At 38.9% G+C, this 25,477-nt stretch overlaps 1 protein-coding gene across 1 annotated transcript in view; it reads left to right on the top strand.

The window, feature by feature from the left end:
- LOC115646190 (cadherin-10-like) overlaps nt 1-25,477 on the top strand; it is a 154,455-nt gene that overhangs the window by 102,682 nt on the left and 26,296 nt on the right. The window contains 5 exon segments of the mRNA XM_030551750.1: nt 4,260-4,337; nt 4,340-4,446; nt 8,910-9,163; nt 15,612-15,748; nt 17,541-17,662. Of these exon segments, the coding sequence (XP_030407610.1) occupies nt 4,260-4,337; nt 4,340-4,446; nt 8,910-9,163; nt 15,612-15,748; nt 17,541-17,662 (698 nt within the window).

The raw sequence follows: 25,477 nt of genomic DNA, 5'->3' as shown, positions 1-25,477 counted from the left end.
GGGGTAAAAATTTCAAAGCACTGGAGAGATTTATGAGCCTAAGTCCGTTTCAAAAGTGACTTTAGAAAACATTACCATTAGACTACATGCTCACACCAGAATGTAAGGGGAGGTAGACTCCCCCTCTGCCGAACACAGACCTACACACACACACACAACACACACACACATATTCTTTCTCTCTCCGCCCCTTCCCTTGTGCAGGCTACTTGGGCCTGGATGCACAGAAGTAAGTGAATGTGACCTGCTCATTATTTCCCCTCCCCACATGTATATCCAGAGTAGATGGACAAAGAGTCGGTGGAGCCTCTTTTTTTTCCCTCCTGCTCCTCCCATTCCCTCCGCCTCTCACCTTTAAATACATTGGCCATCACAGCTGAGTGGATGCAGGAGCATCATAGTTGGCTGCTGGTACTGGCACATAGGAAATTGCTTACTCTCCAAAGTGAGGAGGAAAGAGGAGTCTCAGACTAGTCTCTGAGGCACAGTGCCTGACAGAGCTATATAAGCCTGTGTATTGCCAATTATGTTCCACCTTTGGCTCTGATTTGTGCCTAAAGGCACAATCTAACCCATAGTGAGTTCATGCCCCAAAGAATTTAAACTGTAAGACAAACAAACAAAAAGACAGAAGGGGGTGGGGGAGTGGTCTGATACTATGGTGATGAGGGTTATATAGTACCATAGACCAGGTCAGGATGATGATATACAAATATCTTGGTTAGTTCCAGTAATCTCCTCCACCCCAGCCCCCATTCCAAATAGCCCTTCAAGCGATCCATTATCTGTTGGCTAATGTATATAGGCATTAAGAAGTGGACTTGCAAAGGAATTCAAAGGAGTGCCTTACAGTCTGGCTTTGGGGATAGTGTTCATGTATTAAGACAGTGTAGAACAAAGTTCAAGGAGCGTTTCTTATGCACCATAGAGCATTTTTTTTCCACATTTTAAAATGAGAAACAGTTATTAGAACATATCTGTATTCATTGGGAAAAAAAAATTGAAGTAACTTCTGTAGTATGTTTTAAATGCCTAAGAATATGGAAAGTGAGACTAAATGTTGCTGTGGCACCCTAAGTCTTCTCCTTCATGTGTTCTGTCTCATGAAATGTTATGGACATATGGTCTTTCCTCACGGTCTCTCACAGCACTGAATAATATTTATTTTATAAATATGAGCAGTGGGATTTTGCTGTCATTTTGAACCATTAACAGATTATAGAAAGATTATGTACTAATGTAGCAAAGTACACAGATTTAAATATTACAGAAGGGTAATGAAAATTACAAAGTAAATATGAGCTAAATCATGGAGCTGAAAACACTGAGGTGCAAGAGTGTCAAGAAGCATATTAGTAAACAGAGCTAAGTGCACTTTGGAGATACAATACTCAGTCACCATTGTGAATCCTGTAACAGAGCATACCCCAAACCCTGTGAATCTATGAGAAATGTAATTGACTTAGTGTTCTGTCTTCTCTGGTGTGGTGGTTGATGGCTTTTCACTAAGTGGGTACAGTCTAAGCCAATATTTCAAAGTTTAAATTACATTGGGCAAACACTATATAATAACTGGGATAGATAACTAGTTCCTAAAAGTAAGAATAAGCCTGAACCTCAGTCCTATCCCAACAATGAACCTGATGGTTTCCTTGATATGGATCTCCACAAAAGGAGTCCACCTCTCCCCTCGCAACCCCTATTTTAATCTTTCTACCATTCTGTTAAGTATCAGGAGCAACTACCAAGTGACTTCTCGCAGCTTTATTGACAAAAGAAGGTTGCCAGTGACCTTCTCAATTCTTCTTATGCCTTTCTTTGTGGGAAAAACATCCACCACTGTCCTCCATTAACAATCCTGCTTGCCTGGGGGTGCATGACCATCCCACAATCACGTAGAACCTAGATTTTTAGTCTGCTGGGCCTAAGTCCGTTTTTTCCCATTTCAGAATTCTGACACATTTGCAACAGTGTTAGCAAAAGGAGAGTGGATCAAGATGGGACAAGATTAAAGGATAGGAGTGAGCCATGGACTTGTTTTAGTGAGGGCTGGAATGAGATTTCGACAGGTTTGGATAAGCATCTGAACGTCTGGATGCTTTCCTCAACTGAAGCTCCAAACCTTGGAGGTTCCCCTATTACTAATTAATATAAGCTACATATAGACAAAGCAAGTAATGCTAAAGTACTTGCTACTGTGATCCTGTCAAATCTCTCAAACTAGAAATGTTGGTATTTGCATGAGAGACCCACATGGAAAGTCAATGTTTTTCAGGAAGTGGGGTTGTTAATTTATCAGGGTACATCTCATCAACAAGCTCCTCTGCATCAGTACTGAATCCATGCCGCACTACGATGTGAGGCATCACTGTGTTGCTGGATATGCCATGTTGTGGGTATCATGTTCATCTCCTTTCTTTTTGCCTTAGATAATGTAAACTTAATATTCCCCCTAGTTCACCATGCTTAGCGTAGAGAGTGCCTAGGAAATATTGTGGTAACATTACTTAGTTAACTAAAGCCACAGGAAACAAGGTTTGTATGGGTAGCCTGTACACAGTGTAACTGTCTTAGATTTCCTCTTTGAAGCAGGATATTTTCATAGTAGCATCTGTATTAATTTAAAAAATGGCCTTTTTAAAAAAAAAAATGCTGTTTAGTGCACAGTGTGGCTAAAGGGTTTTCCTCCTCAAGGTCCTGGCAGATGAGGATAATAACCTCTTCCTACACTTATACATTAATGGCATGGATAGGACCCAGCATGTTAGACTGTATAGTAAAACTCTGTTTTATTTCATTGCTGATATTTATTGCTTTACCTTCATGGTTGTTTGTCAGTACTATGCTAAAGCTCTAGGGATGCTGTTGAGACAGTTTAGGTAGTAAAAAAATTAATAAAAAGTTGTTTTTTTTGCACATCCAATTTTAACAGTAGTGCTGAATGTTAATTTGCTATAAAAATGATTTAAAAAAGCTATCTACTCTTTTTTTCTCATGAGAGTTTCATGAGCCCTTTGCAGTTTTCTGGAACTTTGGTGTTTAGATTTATTTGCCATATCTTGAATTTTTACCATAGGATTGATTATAAATACTTGAATTTCAAATGGTCACTTATCTGTGATTGGTCCAAAAAGTCAGGTGATTCTTTTGTTCCTTGCAGATGAATATGAATGCACTTCTCATGCAAATATATGGATGTGAGAATTTAAAATTTGGTTTCTGTGAATAGTTATGCAGTTGGCTTTAAAATATGCTTTTTTGCAATATTTATGCCAGTGAAATTTTATAACTAGAGTATGAAAATGAAAAGCACCAAGCATAGTGCCAGTTTGATTCATTTTAAAAGTATAAATCAATATATATTTTTTTACTTTACTCACCAAATAAAGAGTAACAACTCTATTTAAATTTTCTGTGGTGTCAAAGTAGATTTAAAAGTAACCAAAAAGTGGGTTTTTTTTCAGGGAGCTCAGTCAGGATATCATCCTTAGTATTTAGAATCTGAAAAGTGTTTGCCATTCAATTATAAGGATTTTAACAATGTCTATTTTGTGTCTTAGAATTAAATGTCATTTTAGCAATTGGGTATTTTATGATTACAGCCCTTTTAGTATTAGACATAAAGTAAAGTGTAACAAAGAAATTATACTATCATTTTTAATGTTTTAAAAATGAATAGAAATGTTTAGATAATAAGCAATAGATAGATGCTTTTAAGGGGAAAATGTCCTCTAATGAGTCAAAGGAAATAATTACATTTGTGAGTTTCCAAGGATGTAGCTGTGGACACAGGAATAACTGAAATAAAATGAGTGTGAGACACATGAAAAATGAATTTTCTGTATCTATAATATATACATATCCTACAGAGTATGATTCAATATTTGTATATTTAGTCATACAGAAGTAGAGTGATTATTAGTATCTGAAAAGTACTAACATTATGTAATCTTACATTAAAAGAACACTAAGGTTGCAAAGTCAAGCATGTACGTCAGAAAATATCAGAATTAAGTTTGTCTGCACCACTTTAATTTGTCCCCCTTATCTGTATGCATTATATAGATTTGCAATACCATAACCAAAGGAAGTCTTAGCAGAGCCAGGAATAGAATCTTGTTCTCCCCTCTCTACTGAATGAAGCAGAGTTCTCGCAGAACAAATAGTATATGATAATGTAATTAAAGACTGTATCATAATGCACTTTCTGAAACTGGCTGTGCATATCTTACTTTGTTCTGCTTCTTTTTTCTTTGTAGACACCATCCACCTCCGCATTCCAGAATCTTCCCCAGTTGGCACTGCCCTTGGCAGTGTAAAAGCCACTGATGCCGACACTGGGAAAATGCAGAAATGGAATACAGAATAGTTGATGGTGATGGAACAGATATGTTTGACATTGTGACACGAAGGACACACAGGAACGGCATCATAACTGTGCACAAGGTGTCTATAATCAGTAACAACCACTGAATGGTTTTGGTATAGAGTACTGACGTATATCCCAATGTTGTACATTAAACACATATAGAAACAAAAATAGATTATATTATGATCACCCTTAAAAGCTCAACATTTGCAACAGCTACCACACAGCTGTATCTTAGAGCTTGTACTGTTTCTCTGTACTTAGAATAGGAAATAATTGGTTTTTTGAGATATCACTGAGAAGTAGGCGTATAAAGGGCCATCTCCAATATACTGCCACAATCATCACTGATTTAGTACAAGTTTGTTTGATGTTTGACGACAGTTTTTCAGCAGGTGCTAGAAACAGGTTTCGGTGTATTTCAGAGAATTACTGCACTGCTACAGTATAGGGAAATACTGTATGCAAGATACAAGTGCACAGTTACTCTTTTTTGATAAACTGTAGTATCACAGGGCAACAGCACCACAATCCAGTAACTGCCAGCCAGAGCTTGGTAGCATGCAACCTTTACAGAGTGATAGCAGCGTGTGGGATTTTCTAAAATACCTAAGACCGTTGATGCTAACCATAGCTAGGAGAACTGTGGATTTCTTAGCACTGGTCTACATTACAAAGTTAGATCAGCTGAACTACATTGCTCAGCAGGGCTGTGGAAAAATTCATTCCCTGTGTGATTGTAGTTAAGTCAGCTTAAGAAAGACATTGTTGTGTATCTGCATACATGCTTTGTTCGTCCAATTTTATGATCAGGTATTCATTCCTAAAAATTTCCAAACAAATAATCACTTCACACCATTTTCCCCCAAGATCCGAACCCTTCTAGAATTTTCATACTTCTTGGAAGCATCGAGTAGTTCTCTTCTCTGGTGCTTTCAGAGCACATACATTTACTAAATGAGCCAAAAATATTTTGCTTTTACGATTTTGCTGGAACTTGTGGCTCCATTGAACCAGGCATAAGATGAGAGCTCAGAGTATTCTTATTCTTGTATGAAGATTATGAATTTAGTCCTAAACTTGTTTGATTTGTATTGTTGGTAGAGTTAGCTTGTTGCAAATAATTAAAATGACCATAGTAGCTCATTTTTTCCACCTGTTCAGAAGAGTGTTCATGAGCTCCTCCTAGTTTTCGTGACTATATTTGTTTTACATAGAAGTATTTATTAAGAGTTTATGGGAACAAATTTGAGCTTTGGGTTGTTCATAAACTGTTGAATTTGACTATTTGCTATTGATTATCATGATGTATTTTAGTCATCTAAGTCACACAGTTGTGTAGTTTATTCATGCTCTTTGTTAATACTCAAACTTTATAAATGGGAGAATAATGAATTATGGTTACAGGGCTAGCTGGACATTTGTCCTCTTTCTCTCTTAGTATGCCCCCTAAGATGTCAGGCATCTTTCCTCTACATATCGCAGGGTGGAATTTCACAATTTCTCTGACTCCTAGACCAGGCCCTGGACTACAGCATGCTGTGTATAAACTATTACTCTATATGCCTGACTGAGCTCAGGCACCTGCAGTTTTTTCCCTTTAGGAGTCTGTGATCAGATAGTGACCAGGCAGCCTTCTTAACACCAAAATACTATTTATTGTATCAGTAGGAACAAATGTTACAGAAAAAAGGAGAATTTTAAAACAGGAACAAACAATCCACACATATGTCTGTCTTACCTAGGACTCTTATCATCCCCTGATAGTAAACGTAGGCAGAACTAAATTCTTCAGACCCTGCAGTGGGGTTATATGCCTCAGACTGCTTTCCCTGAGCAACTACCACCTCTCTCTTGAGAGAAGGCCCTTTTAATCCTGTGAGAGCTCTTTCATCCTTTTGTGTTCATAGGGCCTTTACCTTTTCTGATCAAAACCATTTTTGTGGGTTGGTTGGAAAGGAGGCACAGTCATTCAAGTTAACGATCCCAGTATTGTTTAACTCGTATATGTTTGCTAAGAGCTATTCTCTTTCCACCTGCCTTTCTTTTTCCAGGCATAAAGAATGGGCTTGGAGACATAATTACTCTTCCTTCTACTCTGATTTCTCTTCATACAAGGTGGGTAGTAGAGGATGAGGAGAAAAGTTTCCGTTGCCCTGTACTATACCTCTTCTGCTGATACATAGAATATTAAATCCCCAAAGCTGTCAGTCTGGCATCTTTCATGAGCACTAATTTTATAAGTTTTAGTGGGGGAGCAGAATTTTAAAATTTGTCTCTAGAATCCAGTTTGATAAGTGAAAACCACGGGTTTAATATATCCTGTTGTTTTGTGTGAGCCTAATGAAGTCTGCTCGCAGTCAGACAGGTAAATTCTCAGCCTGCTCATTCTCTATATATCATTAATTAGCTACCACTTTTCATCTGTGACAGTTGCAGAGAAATTGGGGAATGGAGTTTCTTGTCTACAAAAAATGCATTCTAATTATAACCCTGAACCTTTCTCTTTTCATTTTAAAAGTGTCTTCTGACCAAATGTCAAATCTATTTTGCAAAAAATTCTCTGATCTTGGATTCATGAAATTCAATGAAAATGAGCAAGAATTAAGTACTAATTTTTTTCCCAGTAAGATTTTAAATCTTTGGTTCAAAATTAATTTTTTTGCAAGTTGGGCGACTTAGGTCTGTTTAAATTTATTTCTCCTTAAACAATAAAACTCAGACAAGTGTATGTACATCCCTTTTCCCATAAGAATGGCCAACACTTGTCAGACCAATGGTCCATCTAGCCCCAGTATTCTGTGTTCCGATAGTGGATGATGCCAGATGCTTCAGAGGGCATGAACAGAACAGGGCAATTATGAAGTGATCCATCCCCTCTTGTCCAAGTCCCAGCTTCTAGCAGTCAGAGGATCAGGGACACTTAGAGCATAGGATTGTATCCCTGACCATCTTACTAGTAGCCACCGATGGACCTATCCTCTGTGATCTTACCTACTTCTTTTTTTAACTCAATTATCCTTTTGGCCTTCACAACTTCCCCTGACAATGAGTTCCACATGTTAACTGTGTGCTGTGTGAAGAATTACCTCCATATGTTTGTTTAAAATGCCTGCTATTAATTTAATTGGGTGATGTCTGGTTCTTGTGTTATGCGAAGGGATAAATTTCACTCCTGTATTAATTTGCTCCATGCCATTCATGATCTTAGACCGTTCTGTTGCTTTTTGTCTGCGCGGCATATGAACAATGAACTATCCACAATGACTCCAAGATCTCTTTCTTCAGTGGTAACACGCTAATTTAGACCCCATCATTTTGTATTGTAGCTGGGATTATGCGGTCCAGTGTGCATTCTTGCATTTTACAGGGCTGCCTGGGAGGGCACAATTTTCCCCAAACCCAAGCCCCACAGAGGCCCCCACAAGAATAGAGTATTCTATAATATTGTAACTTTTTTTTATGGAAGGGGCCCCCAAAATTGCTTTGCCCCAGGCCCCCTGTATCCTCTGGGCAGCACTGTGCATTATCCATCTTGAATTTCAGCTGCCATTTTCTTGCGCAGTCACCCAGTTTTGTGATAACCCTGTGCAACTCTTCACAGTCAGTTTTGGACTTAACTATCTGTAGTAATTTTGTATTGTCCTGCAAACTTTGCCACCTCACTGCATACACATTTTCCAGATCTTTATCAATATGTGGAACTGCTCTGGTCCCAGTGCAGATCCTGGACTGTGCTGTTTACCTCTCTCCACTGAGAAGGCTGACTATTTATTCTTACCCTTTGTTTCCTATCTTTTAACCAGTTACTAATCCATGAGATAACATTCCCTCTTATGCCAAGACTGCTTACTTTCCTTAAAAGCCTTTGGGGAGGACCCGATGTTTCTAATAGAAACAGAATTCTAATAGATTGATGTAACACAATCCTCTTTACAAAAGGCCACTTACTCTTTTCCAACATATCATGTTCATGTATGTTCATCTTCCTGCAAATGTTTCCTGAAGAAATTTGGCATTATGGCCCTGATGCTGCAATTGTTCCATAAGCACAACTCCCATTCACATCAATAGAAAGGTCTAGGTGTGGAATGCTTGTCAGATTTGATTCTCTGTTTGTGAACATCAGCAAATTCATCGAACAGTTGCTAAGTTTGTAGGTGAAAGTTTGCACGAAAAAGAATTGAGACTAGCAATAATACGGTTCACTTTTGAATTTTCTCAGATTTACATTAAGCAGTTCTACCTAGCTGCATGTGCTACTGTATACAAGTACCGGTAATAATAAGTAGTGATTCCTACTGAAGTCAATGGTGTTTGGTTACTTAAGGAACTGGGTCCCGATTCGGTAGAGCTGTGGAAAAAAACTCTCTGAATTTCTTGTGAGGTTCTGAGTGCCGTTAGCACCTATTAATCACAGTGAAGTTACACCATTTACATCAGCTGATGATTTGGCCCATTATGTCCTTTACTTCTCCTATGTATCCAACGCATATAGTGTAATTTAATAAAGGTTATTCCTTTTTTTCCTCCCCTATAGCCACTGGACTATGAGACCAGAAGGCTTTATACACTGAAAGTAGAGGCTGAGAATACCTATGTGGATCCACGATTTTATTATCTTGGGCCTTTTAAAGATACTACAATTGTAAAAATCTCCGTGGAAGATGTGGATGAACCTCCTGTCTTCAGCAGATCCTCTTACCTTTTTGAGGTGCATGAAGATATCGAGGTGGGGACAATCATAGGAACTGTGATGGCACGGGATCCTGATTCTGCTTCAAGCCCTATCAGGTAATGTCATGGTCTCGCTATATACCTCGTGATTTAAAAAAAAAACCAAATATAAATACAAACACGAATATGTGTGGAGAAAATGGTTTCCCTTTCAAATTGCAGTTGATGAATGTTGAGATAGGTTTTCCACCCTAGCACTGGAGAGAGGAGAGCAGGGAGGAATTTCTGAGGTCTGATGGAGAAGAACCCTTCTTTTGTACAACTACTAATGTCCACAAGGGAGAACCCCTCACCTGCAGACAGTGGGAGATACACAGGAGCTGATCTTTATCTAGGTGCATGCATAAGCTCCCTGGTAACCACTTAGGCAGTTCATCAGCCCTTCTGAGCCTCAAAACTGTAGAACTTCCCTTGTTGTGGGCTTATGCAAGTTGATCTACCCTTGCCTCCTACTGTTACCTTTAGAGTCCTCATTATTGCCCACCAATACATGTCCAGGAGGCTTGCTGGCAGCACCCCAATCCTCCACCACCACTTTCAAGTCCTAGATGAGCCTAGGTAAGCTTTCCAGCCCTCCTGTGCCTAAACCTGTGGGGTTTGGGAGACCCCTGATAAGCCTATGGTTCATGGGAGGGTGGGGGCTGTTGAATCTCCTAATATTTCTCATCTCATGCTCAGGGAACCCAATGGTGGAATGAAATGCCATTCTAGGCTACTCCCCTTTCTTCTGTAATCCTCCTAAGGTCCATAGGAGCAGATCTTCCTTCCTTCACTGAGCTGAGTCCACTAAGTTTTACCACTCTCCTTTTCACATGGTTCCGCCTCACCTCCCAACAAGTATAAACTTAGAAGAGAGACAATGTAGATGAAGTAATATCTTTAAATATCTATTATTGGAGCAACTTTTGTTGGTGGAAGAGATAAGCTTTCAGGTGTCACAGAGCTGTTCCTCAGGTCTTGAGAAGGTAACGAGCTTGTCTGACTAATTACAAGTCAGGACAGATTGATACACCTATGGGTTCACATGTTGTAGGAGACCACTTAAAATGAAGTGGACAGGCAAGGGTTAGCAGTTGTGGGTGTGTTACAGACTGTTGTAATGAACCATAAAACCAGTGTCTCTGTTAAGTCTGTATTTTTTAGTGTCTAACAAAGTTAGGAATTTACATTCCCAGGATAGTCTTTTGAAGTATTATGCAGGTTTCCTTTGAGGATGATAACTGAGAGGTCATACATGGAGTGATCTTGTGTGAAAAGTTTTCACCACAGGTGGTGATGAAGACCATAAGAGGAGGTCTGGGGAAAATTGACTTTAGGATGTGATCTCCATCAAGTATGGGATGTGATTGTTTAATGATACCTCATATGGTTCCAACATGGGACAGCATGTGACAACTAGGGGTGTGCATTCAGTGGAATTTTTGTTTGTATTGTCACAGGTTCTCTTGGGTATTTGGGAGTCATTTTCCATTATGTCATTTACCTCTTAGGTAAATGTATTCAGGTGTATATCCCAGACTTTCTCCTGCAGAGCTAATTCTGTGGTATCTGAGTACCTGGCTGTAATAAGATTTCTTGGTAAGTACGTAAATGTACTGATCTGTGGGTTCTTGTATATAATTGTTCGTAGGGTGTCAATATTGAAGCTGATCATGATGTCCAGGAAGTTGATGTTAATGTGGGTGTATTCTACAGAGAGTTGATGGATGGGGGTGGCTGTTGAAATCATGAGGAAGTATAGGTTGTCTGTCCAGAAGATGAAATATCATTGATGTGTTATGTATAATCAACCAACAATATATTGAGATGCATTTGTATATTTGTGATTAATTTTTTTGACAAATTCTTCCTTGAAGTGCCCATGAAGAGGTTGCTGTATTGGAGAGCCATCCTAGTACCTATGACTGTTTCCGTGGTTTGAACACAGTGCTTGTTGTTAAACAGGAAGTTGGTGTGGGTGATGTCCAAGTGTTGTACATTGTCTTGTAGGAATTTCAGGCAGGCAGCAATACTCTCATGGTGAGGAATGTTGGTGTATAGTGAGGTACATCCATGAGGGCAAGGATGGCATTCTGGAGGAGGTTGTTCACATTTGCAGAGTTTCTGGAAAAAGTCAGTAATATCTTGGCAGAAGTTGGCCCTTTGTGTTGTGAATGCTTTGAGGATGATTTCTAAGAGTCCTGATATTCCTTCAGTGAGAGTACTGTGGCCAGATTATGATGGGTCTGTCTGGGTTCCCTTGTTTGTGTATCTTGGGATGCATGTAGAAGGTCCCTGGGGGATGAGGCTGTAGAGCTTTTTCTTGGACTGTTTGGGCAAGGATTTGATGATATCTTTAAATTCCTGTGTGAACTGGTGTGGGGTGGTCTTTGAGTTCCATTCAGTAGGTGGTGTCAAGAGCTTTCTGTTGGCCTCATGGTTGAAGCCATCAGAATCAAAGACTAGGATTGTGCTTCCTTTGTCTGCACTATGGTGGTTGGATTTCAGGGGACTGCATACCAATCCTCTCTGTAGTAGAGAGATCATGGTGGATGTAGTGTTTCTCTGACCACTACATATTACTCCAAATATGCTGAAACAGCTATGCAGACCTCAAAAAACTGAGGCAGTATCTCCTGCACCTTACATATTCCAGAATGGAGCACTTCAAACAAGAAAATATACATGCTCCCACATACTGGATGAGGAAAAAAAAATCAGGAAGCCTACCTGGAGTCCATGCAGGAAACCCAAACCAGTCTCTGAGCACTAAGCTTTAAAAGACTATTTGGACTTTGGTCGCATTTGACAAATGTGTCAAAATATGTGTATGTCTTGTCTAATTTACTTCAGATATGGTAGACACAAAGCATCATTTACTGTCTATGAGGCCAAAATTCCTTTGTTTGTAGATTTTGAAGGATGGAAAAACTGGGCTTGTAAAAAAAAACCTGAATTTCAGCCTCACTTATGATGACTACTCTGGTGGAAGAGTAAGATAGCAGATGAAAATTTTGAACCTCTAAAGCACCCAGTATTAATAATGGATTTAATTATGCTCCTTTATCCATTCTAACTTCATGTGACAACTGAAAATCTAAGTCGGGGTTTCTCAAACGGGTTGTATAGGGAAAGCCCTTGGCGGGCCAGGCCAGTTTGTTTACCTGCCCCCTCCGCAGGTCCGTCCGATCGCGGCTCCCACTGGCTGCAGATCGGTGCTCTGGGACAATGGGAGCTGCTGAAAGTGGCGGACAGTACCTCCCTTGGTCCGCGCCGCTTCCAGCAGCTCCCATTGGCCCAGAGCAGTGATCTACAGCCACTGGGAGCCGCAATCGGCTGGACCTGCGGATGGAGCAGGTAAACAAACGAGCCCAGCCCACTAGGGGCTTTCCCTACACAAGTGGCGACCTTTGTTTGAGAAACTCTGATCTAAGTAGTCAGGTTTTAGAATCTGTGGTCTTAAAAGGAACAAAGTTGGTGGTTTCACTTGTGTTTTCTCTGACACGGCTTGATGAGTGGAACCACTTCAACAGAATAAGCTATTTGCCCCCATCATACTCTGTTATTGATATAGCATAGTAGGCTGAAGATGCTGTCACATCATCACTCTCTGTCATGTTAGTGTTTCTTCCAGTGAATGACAGAAGATAATTCAGTACAGGCAAGACACGTGAACTAATGGGAGTAATGACAGAGCTTTAAAGTAAAAAAGTGAAAAGAATCAATGAGTCTTGATTTAAGTTGTTCAAGGAACAGATCAAGGCAGGACTTTCCACATATGTGGTAGTAATACATACAAATCTGTATGATTCTTTACCTTTTTTGTTATTTCTGTTTTCTGCTGGAAAAAACTAACAAACAAATTCCATAATAGGGGTCAAATTCAGCCCTCCAGTTGACTCATATGTTGACTCTATTAATAGAGTCATATGTTGACTTTATTAATTTCAATAATAGCTTCACACTTCTATTCAAAGAATCCAGCTCTTCAAAATGAGAATTAGAACATTTTAGTTACTACCAAACCATCACCGGACATCTATAGAATAGCAGATATTACAGGGGACAATGGACAGCTAATATTTTGCCTTCTTATTTAGACGAGTTGTGTCCTTTTGTAATCAGGTTAGCCTGGATGAAGCTTTAATGTGATTTTTCTATTTAAAAAAGAAAAATTTGGGGAGTTTCCTATGTTTCTTTTTTCTTTTTTCTTTTAACTAATGGAGATGAGCCGCCCTCTTCCAAAGCTTGGTGGAATCTGAATCCAGGTCCGATCTGCATTCTACATGCAATCCTTACCTCTAAAAGGGTATGCCTAGACAGCCTGGGGCAGCGAGCCTCCTTGCCCAGTTTGAGGGGCTTGTGGGCTCGTGCTACTACGCTAAAACTAGCTGTCCAGAACGCACTTAGAAATTGAAGCTTGGGCTGGAGCTCAGGCTCGAAAGCCCAACCCTCTCCCTAGGTTTCTGAGCCTGAGCTCCAGTGTGAGCCAGAATGTCTACACAGCAATGTTTAGCACAGTAGTGCATGCCCTGTGAGCCTGCATTTGTGGAGCTGAGCTGGGAGGCTAGCTGCTGCAGGCTGTATAGGCATACCTAAATAGTCCAAACCAAAGCCAAGATCCAAAACCCCCAAATTTTAGGTTGGATTCAAAACTCAGCACTGTATCTGAATTCTGTAGCTCAAGTCTTCCCTGTCATAGAAATCCGATTTTTAAAGTGAAAATAGGCTACAACTAAAGAGAAACTGTGTGGCCAGCTGCTTCCTGTGGAACTATTCTTTTTTTTTTTTAACAGACTTGAGTAACAATAGGGCTATTGTCTGTGATTTAGAAGATCACCTTAGCATCTGCAGGCTTTAAGAACACTGGGATGATGTAGAAAGTGTATGGTATCATAACATATACATAACCAAATATTTTGGGCTTATAAATATAATGGGATTGAATCTTATTCATCTGGTTTGTGAGACTGTGATATGTGAGAATTAACTCAAACAGCTCCATAGCTTGCCTGTTGAAAACCTGTACTATCGAACTTGACTTTTCTCCACATTAAAAAAAGATACAGTTGATGGCTACGGAATCACTGCTAGGAAATATAGACATATTGATGAAATATAATGCCACCAAAACTTGCCAGGCACTAGGGATTTTCCTTAATTATAACTTGTAATTTGGCCACCTGGTTCAGAACTAACCAAGTCTTTTACCCCAATTTTGAAGCAAATCTTTTGTGTGGTTTCAAAATGTTCATATCAGTTATTTTATTTCTGTCATTTTTGCATACCTCTGCACTTCCTGGTTTAATTGGGACTGGAAGCATCAAAATACCATGAGAAAGGCTATTCCCATGGTACACTATTTCCAGCCTGGGTGAAATCAGTAAGTACTGGAAATACAAAGACAGGTTTTTGTGAAGTTACTAGATCATTCATGTACATTCACAAAAGCACCCAAACTCTTGGATGATTCTCCAGACAAGATCGTACCTGCATACTATTAGAGGTACTGGAGAGGGTTTTCAGAAGAACTCAGTGTTGGCCTAACTATGCTCCCAAGAAGTGCAGAGTTAGACAAACCTTCAGTGCTTTTGGAAATCCCATGATACACCCATTGAAAGGCACTGATCCTTCATTTACCTCCAACCCATCACTGACTTTAGGGGTAACTTTGGGTGCATGAGAAATGCAGGTTTGGGTCCTAAATGTGAAGAATCAGAGAGCAATCTGATTATTGATTTCAGTTTGCCACCATGTGACAATATGACTTTCTCTACAAGTCAGTGGAAGGTTTGCCCATATGAGTATTTGCAAGGCAAAGGCTTTGCAGTGCTGTACAAAGGTTCCTTAATATCAGTAGCTTCATTAAAACTGAAAATCCTGCCAATTAACATACTTTTAACATTTTTCTTTTGATTTTTTAAAACTTGATTTCATTTAAATAAATCTACATTAAACTAGGAGCTGAAAGCTTGAAACAGTTATTTCAAAAAGCTCAGAAATTAGTCCTCAGTCTGACATGTTTTTTTTCAAACTGAAAGAGAATTTTCCTCTCAGAAAAAAAGTGTTTAATTACTGATTTAAACAATGTTCTCCCCTCACTTCCCATAATTATTCATATTTTAATACAATATCATTTAGTTAAAAAGAAAACATTCACAGAAGCCTATGACATTTACAGGATAAATTGCAAGAGTAAATATAATGGATAAATCTATATTGAGATCATTCTTAGGATTGTATTTTTCTGTGTATTAGGTTAACATTTGAGAATGATTTTAAGTATTTTTGTTTTTCATTTCAGGGACAGTCATCAACGTAACTAACAGATGAACTGCACAGGCATTTTAAAAAGCTTAAACTTGCAGAAACTAAGCGCATTTATTCATCTAAATTATCTCATCTATCATTTCTGATAGAATATGTAAAGAATCTGAATGTTATATGATGTATTGTAAGGTAGAGTTGCTTCTTTTCATTTTCAATCACGTACATGACAATTTTTTTCTTCCTTTATCATGTTTAGATTTTCTTTGGATCGTCATACTGATCTTGACAGAATATTTAATATACACTCTGGAAATGGATCCATCTACACTTCCAAACCACTTGACCGCGAGATATCACAGTGGCACAATCTTAGTGTTATAGCAGCCGAGATCAGTAAGCCAAATCTTTTTAGTTTTCCTTCGTTTAAAAAAATGATTTAAATACTTCTGGCACTCAGAATAAAATTCTTAAAAATAAATAGTATTAAGTCCAGCTGCTGGTGCTCTATACATCTTTTCATTCATCTCAGACCTTTACAAGAAGCCATTTTGATTACATGTAAACAGAATAAACCCAAGGTGGCATTAAGATTACTACATCACTGCACCTAATTCCAGTCCCATTGACATAAAAGATTTTAGGTGACAAAAAAATCTGAGATTCTTCAAGTCAACTCATGGGGAGCATTCATTATTAAATTCTCTGTTTTAGGGTAAGCACTATATCACTTGGTAAAAGCAATAGTTTCTGATGATAAGCATGGTTGGTGCCCACCATTCTTCAGACTGCTGGCCACTGTGATAAATGGTGTTATTCCACAGTATTTTCATACTCTGAGAATTCAAGGCCCTTCTGTGCTTAACTGAACCATTAAATTCATTTCTTTATGAGGATATTTTGAGAGAATTTATCTTCTCAACTTACTTGTAGTAATTAGGTCTTGCTAAAACGGTATGCTAATATTTTTGAAAAGTTCAGGTCTTTTAAGGGCAATCAATCTGCATAATAATTGCTTGAAATTCATACCTGCCAAACTCTACAGTCACCATCCCTTATAATGTATTACTGAGCTTCTTTGAAGAGAAAAGGCAATATTGGAATATTTAGGACATTGTTTTTCATGACGTTCAATTTTTGTTCTGTTTGCCATTTTAAAGAAATTTACTATGTCCAAGTAGACATAGCTACAAACACTGATACTGAGATACAGTGGAAACATAACCTGCATTCCTCACCGATTGGTTCCCAAGATACCACAGCATGTCACACACTCAGTCAAAACATAATTCAGGATTCATCTTCATTGTTTCCTACCCTATTCCAGAAACAAAGCAAAAACATATAAATGTTTAATATAGTTCAGTAGAGGAGTTCTCAGAAATGGATGATGTGTGCATGACTTGCCTTACACTAAAGATAAATACCTCAAAAATGAAAAACAAATGAAACCCTATTCAGTTTAGTGCTGGCAAATTTGCATCCTATCCTACTCCCACAGAAGTTGGTGGGAATATAAGCCCTTTATTTGATTGCTTAAAAAAACATTATTATAAATTTATATTTTTTCTTACAGTAATTTAAACATGTAGCCTGTGATTCTGTTCTGACTTACACCAGTTTTACACTGATGTAATATTTTTTCTTTAGTGAAGTGTCTACTGATTTATATAAAGGGGAAAGTGAAAGGAAAAATCAGATCCCGAGAATATCCTTTTAGAAATATGTTTCTCCGCCATTCACGACAGCTCCTCAGTGTAAAACAAATTTGATAACATCCATTACATTTTGCTTTTAAAAAACAAACTTCCAGCAGAACAATACTCTTGAGCCCAACAAAAACAACAATTGTCATTGATTATCCTAATAGAGATACTTTTTATATATTACATTTGCTTATTCCTTAACAGAAGTAGTGTTTATCTCACGTAAACAGCCTAATTGCCCACTAGATACCAGTGAATGAATTTGTTTCTGGCACTAAGCAAAATCTGTTCTGAACACTGATGTGGCCTGATCTTCACCTAGTATGAGTCCACGGAGCTATGCCAAATTACACCAGCTGAAGATCTGACCTTGAATGCTGAGCTCTGGAAGAATTTTAAGAAAACAAACCTTTTTTTTTTTTTTTTTTTAAATGAGAGCAAGAAATCACTTCTTTCTGTTTTCATTTCTTCTCTTTTGGCAGACAATCCCAAGATACCACTCGTGTTTCTGTTTATGTTCGAATTTTGGATGTTAATGACAACGCCCCACAGTTTTGCTGTATTCTATGATACTTTTGTATGTGAAAATGCCAGAGCTGGACAGGTATGCTTTCTGTGAATACTTTAAGCTATTTGGTTTTGCTATGGCACTCAGTTTTAGGTCATTCTTTAAAAATGCTCGAGAGAGCATGCTGTTTGAGAAAGAGTGTTTCTAGTACAGTTTATGAAACAAAATGAAGGAAAAGAATGGCTGTCAGTAAATCAGTCTTTGGACCTGCACAATAATGCTTTACAATTGCACCAGCATGTAAATTACCAAATTACTTTTCTTTACTTTTACAGAAATGGCTTTCTACAATTTTACACTTAAGCTTTTGCATCCGTGGATCTGTTTTTGTTTTGTTGCTTTAGATGACTAAGCACATAGGTCTGAAAGATGTGTTCTTAATTGGTTCAGTGTTATCTTCCCAGAATAAATAATTGATAATCAATTTGATCTTTTTTTTCAAAAAGAGGTCCATACTGTGGAGCTCAGTTGTACTTTGAATTCATATATACCAGTTTAGAAACAGCAATGTCACACTTACATTTTTATGCAAATGACAGTTTATCTTTCAAACATTTTCTGTGAGTGAATCAAACAAAAACATAAAATATGTTAATATCTGAACTGGTAACATATTTTTTTGTTTGGCTTTTATAGAAACCAAACAAAGCAATACAGAAAAATATACTTGATTACAGTGAAATGACTCTGCAGTCTACTGTTTAGCTCCTACTAGGTAGCTATCCATTAGGGCTGTTGGAAACCCAACAGTTTCTCTATGACTGTATTGTGTGTTCCACAGCACATTAACCTGAGAATAAAAAATGCCCTCAAAAGTGGCATCAGTGGTATCAGATTGGCATGTATGCATCACAGTACTGTTGAAGAGAGTGCAGAGGAGGAATACAGACTTATCTGAAAATAGTTAATTTCTTGGATGCCTTTATTTCCAGATGGCTAGCCCATTTTATCTATTTTCTGATTGGCTTTATAACTGTACATTCACTGGTATTGATTATGGTTATGATACACACAACTTAATCTCTCTGGGTCATTGCTAGTTTAATTCTATCTTCTTGTATATTAGTTCCTCCTTTTTTGTTACCGTAATTACAAATGACATATAGTCAAATTTAGACCTCAGTGAATGGTCTTCCCCACTGATAAGTGACCACTTTTTACCAAAAAATGTTCAACCTCATGCTAGAATATGGTATTTTATGTAATGAGGTATTTAATTTCTTTATATGTTTAATCTGTAACATTCTGTTGACTGACTTCTTGAAATCTAATATATTAAATAAGATAATTCAATATACTAATATGTGAGCTATTGTGACAGCATCTAACATATGCTCAATATTTTCCAAACCTACTGAAAGACCCCAAAGAGATTACGCTATAAATTCACAAGACAGACAAAGGCATAAACAAACACCAAGAAACATAATGTGTAAGTACGAGACGATGCGAGCAGGAGTCTTGATTGTTTTCCTCCTCTTCGAATCATCCTTGCTGCACTTCCCATTTATCCTCCAGTCTCCAGCTACTCTGTACTCCCCACCGTATAGTGAGAGAGACAAACAAACCTACAGTCAGTTAGATGGTGTACGTGCCAAGGGAAGCATGGAATTACAGTTGTCCTGTGACATGCTGGAGATGGGGCAGCCTAAACAGTCTTTCACTTGCCCACAGGCTGGAAAGGATCTCTACCACCTCTTTCCTCTGTGAAGGAGGGCTGAATTCAGCAGAGAAATCATTGGGTTAGGACAAATACAGCCAAATCTGTTCCAGATATTGAGTGCTGTCTTGCCACTTTTTCTTTCCATTGAGAGGGGACAGGCTGCTTCCTCCAGCATGGTCCTCAGAGCAGGGTTTAGGAGCCCTCATGGCCTTACCTGCACAGAGTCTTGAATAGCTGTTGAATCACTAACTATGATGGAGACTTTTAAATTTGGTTTTCATGATCAGTGCTCAATAAACCAAAACTGTTTGTCAGTTATTAGACTCTGCTTTACCAGATCTATACAGACTCCCTTATCCTATGTGCAAATATTATACCTGAAAAACATATCCATCTAATATCAGAGGGTAGCCGTGTTAGTCTGGATCTGTAAAAGCAGCAAAGAATCCTGGATTCTTTGCTGCTTTTACAGATCCAGACTAACACGGCTACCCTCTGATACTTGACACCATGCAAGGCACTGCATTTAGCCGTATGGAATGGAAATCCATCAACCTCATGAAGAAACTTGCACAAATACAGACGGATATCATCTTCCTTTCCAAATGCAAACGGATGGACATCATACCAAATGGACTAAAGGTAAAAAATCCGCTGCTATCTACATACTACACAGACCACAGTGAGAGATTATGTCATACTCTATCAAAAAAACTGAGAAACCACCTGATCAGCATCCTATACAGCAAACAGGAAAACATCAAAAAAGAGCTCTCCAACCTGGAGACTCTCATTAATAACCAAACTTCTATACAAACGGACTTCACTAGAATAAGACAGGAGATCTACATTACTCACTTCACCGCTCTTCAAAGGAAAAAGGACTGTAAGCTGTCTAAACTCCTACCTGCCACATGGGGCCACAACAGTGGTACCCCTAACCCACCCAGCAATATCGTCAATCTATCCAACTACACACTCAGCCCAGAAGAAAAGTCTGTCCTATCTCGGGGACTCTCTTTCTGCCCTGCCACCCCCACCAACATGATACAGTTCTGTGGCGATCTGGAAGCCTACTTTCGCCGTCTCCGACTCAAAGAATACTTCCAGGACAACACTGAACAGTGCACTGATACACGGGTGCCCTCCCACCAACAGCACAAGAAAAAGAACTCCACATGGACTCCTCCTGAGGGTCGAAATGACAACCTGGACCTATACATTGAATGCTTCCGCCGGCGTGCACAGGCAGAAATCGTGGAACAACAACATCGCTTGCCTCACAACCTAAGTCGTGCAGAACGCAATGCCATCCACAGCCTCAGAAACCACCCTGACATTATCATCAAAGAGGCTGATAAAGGAGGTGCCGTTGTCATCATGAACAGGTCTGACTATCAAAAGGAGGCAGCCAGACAACTCTCCAATACCAAATTCTACAGGCCACTTCCCTCAGATCCCACTGAGGAATACACTAAGAAACTACAGCATCTACTCAGGACACTCCCTACACTAACACCAGAAGAAATCAACATACCCCTAGAGCCCCGACCAGGGTTATTCTATCTACTACCCAAGATCCACAAACCCGGAAATCCTGGACGCCCCATCATCTCGGGCATTGGCACTCTCACTGAAGGACTATCTGGATATATGGACTCTCTACTCAGACCCTATGCCACCAGCACTCCCAGCTATCTCCGCGACACCACTGATTTCCTGAGGAAACTACAATGCATTGGTGACCTCCCAGAAAACACCATCCTAGCCACCATGGATGTAGAGGCTCTCTACACAAACATCCCACACACAGATGGAATACAAGCTGTCAGGAACACTATCCCTGATGATGCCACAGCACAACTGGCTGCTGAGCTCTGTGCCTTTATACTTACACACAACTATTTCAAATTTGATGACAATATATATCTCCAGATCAGTGGCACTGCTATGGGCACCCGCATGGCCCCACAATATGCCAATATCTTCATGGCTGACCTGGAACAACGCTTCCTCAGCTCTCGTCCACTCACACCCCTTCTCTATCTACGCTACATTGATGACATCTTCATCATCTGGACCCATGGGAAGGAGACTCTGGAAAAATTCCACCATGATTTTAACAGCTTCCACCCCACCATCAACCTCAGCCTGGACCAATCTACACGGGAGGTCCACTTTCTTGACACCACGGTGCAAATCAGTGATGGTCACATTAACACCACTCTATATCGAAAACCCACCGACCGCTATGCCTACCTTCATGCCTCTAGCTTCCATCCCGGGCACATCACACGATCCATTGTCTACAGCCAAGCATTGAGGTACAACCGCATCTGCTCTAACCCCTCAGACAGAGACCAACACCTACAAAATCTCCACCAAGCATTCTCAAAACTACAATACCCGCACGAGGAAATAAGGAAACAGATCAACAGAGCCAGACGTGTACCCAGAAGCCTCCTACTGCAAGACAAACCCAAGAGAGAAACCAACAGGACTCCACTGGCCATCACATACAGCCCCCAGCTAAAACCCCTCCAACGCATCATCAAGGATCTACAACCCATCCTGGACAATGATCCCACACTTTCACAGGCCTTGGGTGGCAGGCCAATCCTTGCCCACAGACAACCTGCCAACCTGAAACATATTCTCACCAGTAACTGCACACCACACCATAATAACTCTTGCTCAGGAACCAATCCATGCAACAAACCTCGATGCCAACTCTGCCCACATATCTACACCAGCGACACCATCACAGGACCTAACCAGATCAGCCACACCATCACTGGTTCATTCACCTGCACATCCACCAATGTAATATACGCCATCATATGCCTGCAATGCCCCTCTGCTATGTACATCGGCCAAACTGGACAGTCTCTATGGAAAAGGATAAATGGACACAAATCAGACATTAGGAATGGCAATATACAAAAACCTGTAGGAGAGCACTTCAACCTCCCTGGCCACACTATAGCAGACCTTAAGGTGGCCATCCTGCAGCAAAAAAACTTCAGGACCAGACTTCAAAGAGAAACTGCTGAGCTTCAGTTCATCTGCAAATTTGACACCATCAGCTCAGGATTGAACAAAGACTGTGAATGGCTTGCCAATTACAGAACCAGTTTCTACTCTCTTGGTTTTCACACCTCAACTGCTAGAACAGGGCCTCATCCTCCCTGATTGAACTGACCTCGTTATCTCTAGCTTGCTTGCTAGCACACATATATATACCTGCCCCTGGATGTTTCCATTACATGCATCTGAGGAAGTGGGTATTCACCCACGAAAGCTCATGCTCCAAAACGTCTGTTAGTCTATAAGGTGCCACAGGATTCTCTGCTGCTTTTACATATCCATCTAAGTGGCTAATTTATGGATTTTTCATCATTAAACTTCATAAAGTATGGGTTTTTTTTGTTTTTTTTTAGTTGTTGGTTCTCTCTTCTGACTGTCTTAATTTAGTGCAGATTATAAAGAATTAGTAGATAATACCCAGTGTTTGTTAAACTCTGTAGTGCATTTCATCCAGATCGAGACATGTATATCTTTTTTGTTTTATCAAATATAGTTTTACCATCTATTTGTTTATCCTTTGCTCTTGGCATCTGCAAGTGTCATATCCAACAGTTTCCCTGATTAGAATTCTCCGATGTCCTTGTTATCATTAGCCTTTTTATTATAAGCTAAGTTCAAATAGATTTATTTAAAAATTCACAGTCCTCATCTTTTCAAGTTGTAGCAGTTTTATTTTCTGCCATTATTCTTCTTTTCTGGATGTATTTATAGGACATTCTTACTGCCTTTGATTCCTTAGTAGCATGATATTTTTGCTTTTTTTCTGCCATCATTTCTCAGTGATTCATTCACTCAAACATCTTTCTTATTAATCTCTCATCTCTTCCAATTATTTCTTACTTTAGTTCCTTCTTTGACCTTCTCCCATGTGTTTTAAATTGTATTGAGATTAGTCTTTCATCTTTCAATATTGTGTTTTTTACAGCTCTCCAAGCCTTACTCTTTTGTTTCCAGATAGTCATGCAACGCATGCCACACTAATGTACTGTCTGCTATGCATAGTGTGTTAGGGTTTCTGTACTCTGAGTAGAACACAGATACACAGGAATCTGCACCACCAGATTTAGATAAGTTGTCCATTTACTCCAGTACAGTAGTCAGTACCAGGAAGATTTAAAAGAACCCTGCAGTGAACTATTTTGGAATAAACTGCCCACAAAGGACGTTTCTTCCTAATACTGATCAGCTAATGGCTGATTTATGTACTGAAATAGTCTGTCTATACCATTCATGATGTTTTTACACCATTATGATGTCCCCTCTTATTCATCTCCTCTCAAAACTAAAGATTCCCAATCTTTTCACATGCTCTTCTCTCGGAAATCTTTCCATTCCTCTAACCATTTTACTCACCCCCTTCTTGATTCCCTTATGTTTATCTCCCTCTCTTGAGAAAAAGTCATCAGAACCATGCAGAGTGTACAAGATCTTTGGCTCCACTGCAGTTACTATATATCACTCCAGCAATGAAGAGGGGTTGGTGAAGGATATAACAGTGTGGGGAATCACTGGTGGCATTTCCAGACAGCTATCTTTTCTTCTTCTTCTTCTTCTTCTGCTTCTTCGTTTTGTATTTTTCTTGGAAAATCAATAAGCAAAGAATGCAATGAGTAGAATATTGAAATTAGCTCAATAATAATTGCTGGTGACATCACAACAAAGGAATGTACACGTAACTTTTTTTCTTTATGATTTTAGTTTCTGCTTTTTCTTTCAAAAACAAAACATAGGAAACAACCAATGTGTGATGAGAGGGGTCAAGGACAGTAATGTATGTTTGGATAATGGCTAGCATGCACCACGCTGGCTTCTAGGAGTCAACAGTATACATATTATACATATAATATATACAATTAAATAGTAATAGTGCATAAGAGTTATACATATTATGGCATAATATATTAGCCCTATGACGTCCATTTCACAGCAAATTTAAGTGTATTCTCCCATTTTTTGTCACCAGTATTATTACTTTCTCACATAGCGTGCAGAAAATATTTTCAAGTATTCCAAAGGAACTGGAGGTTTATTAGGAGTTTCATTTTCTGAGTATTAAACACATTACTTAAAAAAGTAATTTTTTTGGTGTTTGCTGCAAAATTTAATTCATCTACTAATTCCAGTATACACATTTTGTTTTATATTCAGAACTGTGGGGAAATAAATGTCTACATGTTGCTTCAGTATATTCGTAGTAAGAAAAAAGTAGATGGAGTAGGTTAGCTGATGGTTGGTGGTATGTCCAGTGTTAATTAGCTTAAACTGCCTTTATGGACGTGCTCTAGCATTCAGTAAAATCTGTTAAAGATTTTGTTCTGGAAAAAAAACATAGTGATAATGAATAAGATGTATTTCTGATGTTCTGGTTTTTTAATAAAACAGTAAAAAGAACAGGAGTACTTGTGGCACCTTAGAGACTAACAAATTTATTTCAGCATGAGCTTTCATGAGCTACAGCTCACTTCTTTGGATGCATAGATATCTCCTGTCTGTGTGTTCCATTCTATGCATCCGAAGAAGTGAGCTGTAGCTCACAAAAGCTCATGCAGAAATAAATTTGTTAGTCTCTAAGGTGCCACAAGTACTCCTGTTCTTTTTGCCTATACAGACTAACACGGCTGCTTCTCTGAAATCTAAAAAAACAGTGTTTTTCTGACAATGAGAGATATTACTGAGCTTCCCACTCATCTATTTTACCTCCATACATCAGTGGGGAGACTGAGTTAATTTATTTGTTATTGCCCGCAAGGTGTTCTTTTTTACTTAACAAAAGGTACTAATAGATACATTAGTTCATTTTACCATGTTTTACCTAGTTGCAGCTGTTTATGTGATTATAGTATTTCACAGAAAGTGCCATGTGATCTAGGCAGGTGATTTTAAGAAACAAAGAAAATTTGTGAAATGTTTTGAATACTTGAGTCTCATGATCAAGAATAATAATGAACCAAATTTAGTTTTTTATTTGCAGCATATTTGGCAAATCAGTTTTAATATTCAATTGTCTCTAAATGTGACCACCTATTTACTTACATTGCACGTTTTTCAGATACCTTTCTTAATATCAGAGGCAATGCTAACTTTCATGACTATTACAGATA

Source organism: Gopherus evgoodei, chromosome 2, assembly GCF_007399415.2.
Source record: "Gopherus evgoodei ecotype Sinaloan lineage chromosome 2, rGopEvg1_v1.p, whole genome shotgun sequence".
NCBI classification, from domain to species: Eukaryota; Metazoa; Chordata; order Testudines; family Testudinidae; genus Gopherus; species Gopherus evgoodei.
The sequence above is the reverse complement of the archived record's forward strand: the minus strand, read 5'-3'. Positions and strand labels throughout refer to the sequence as shown.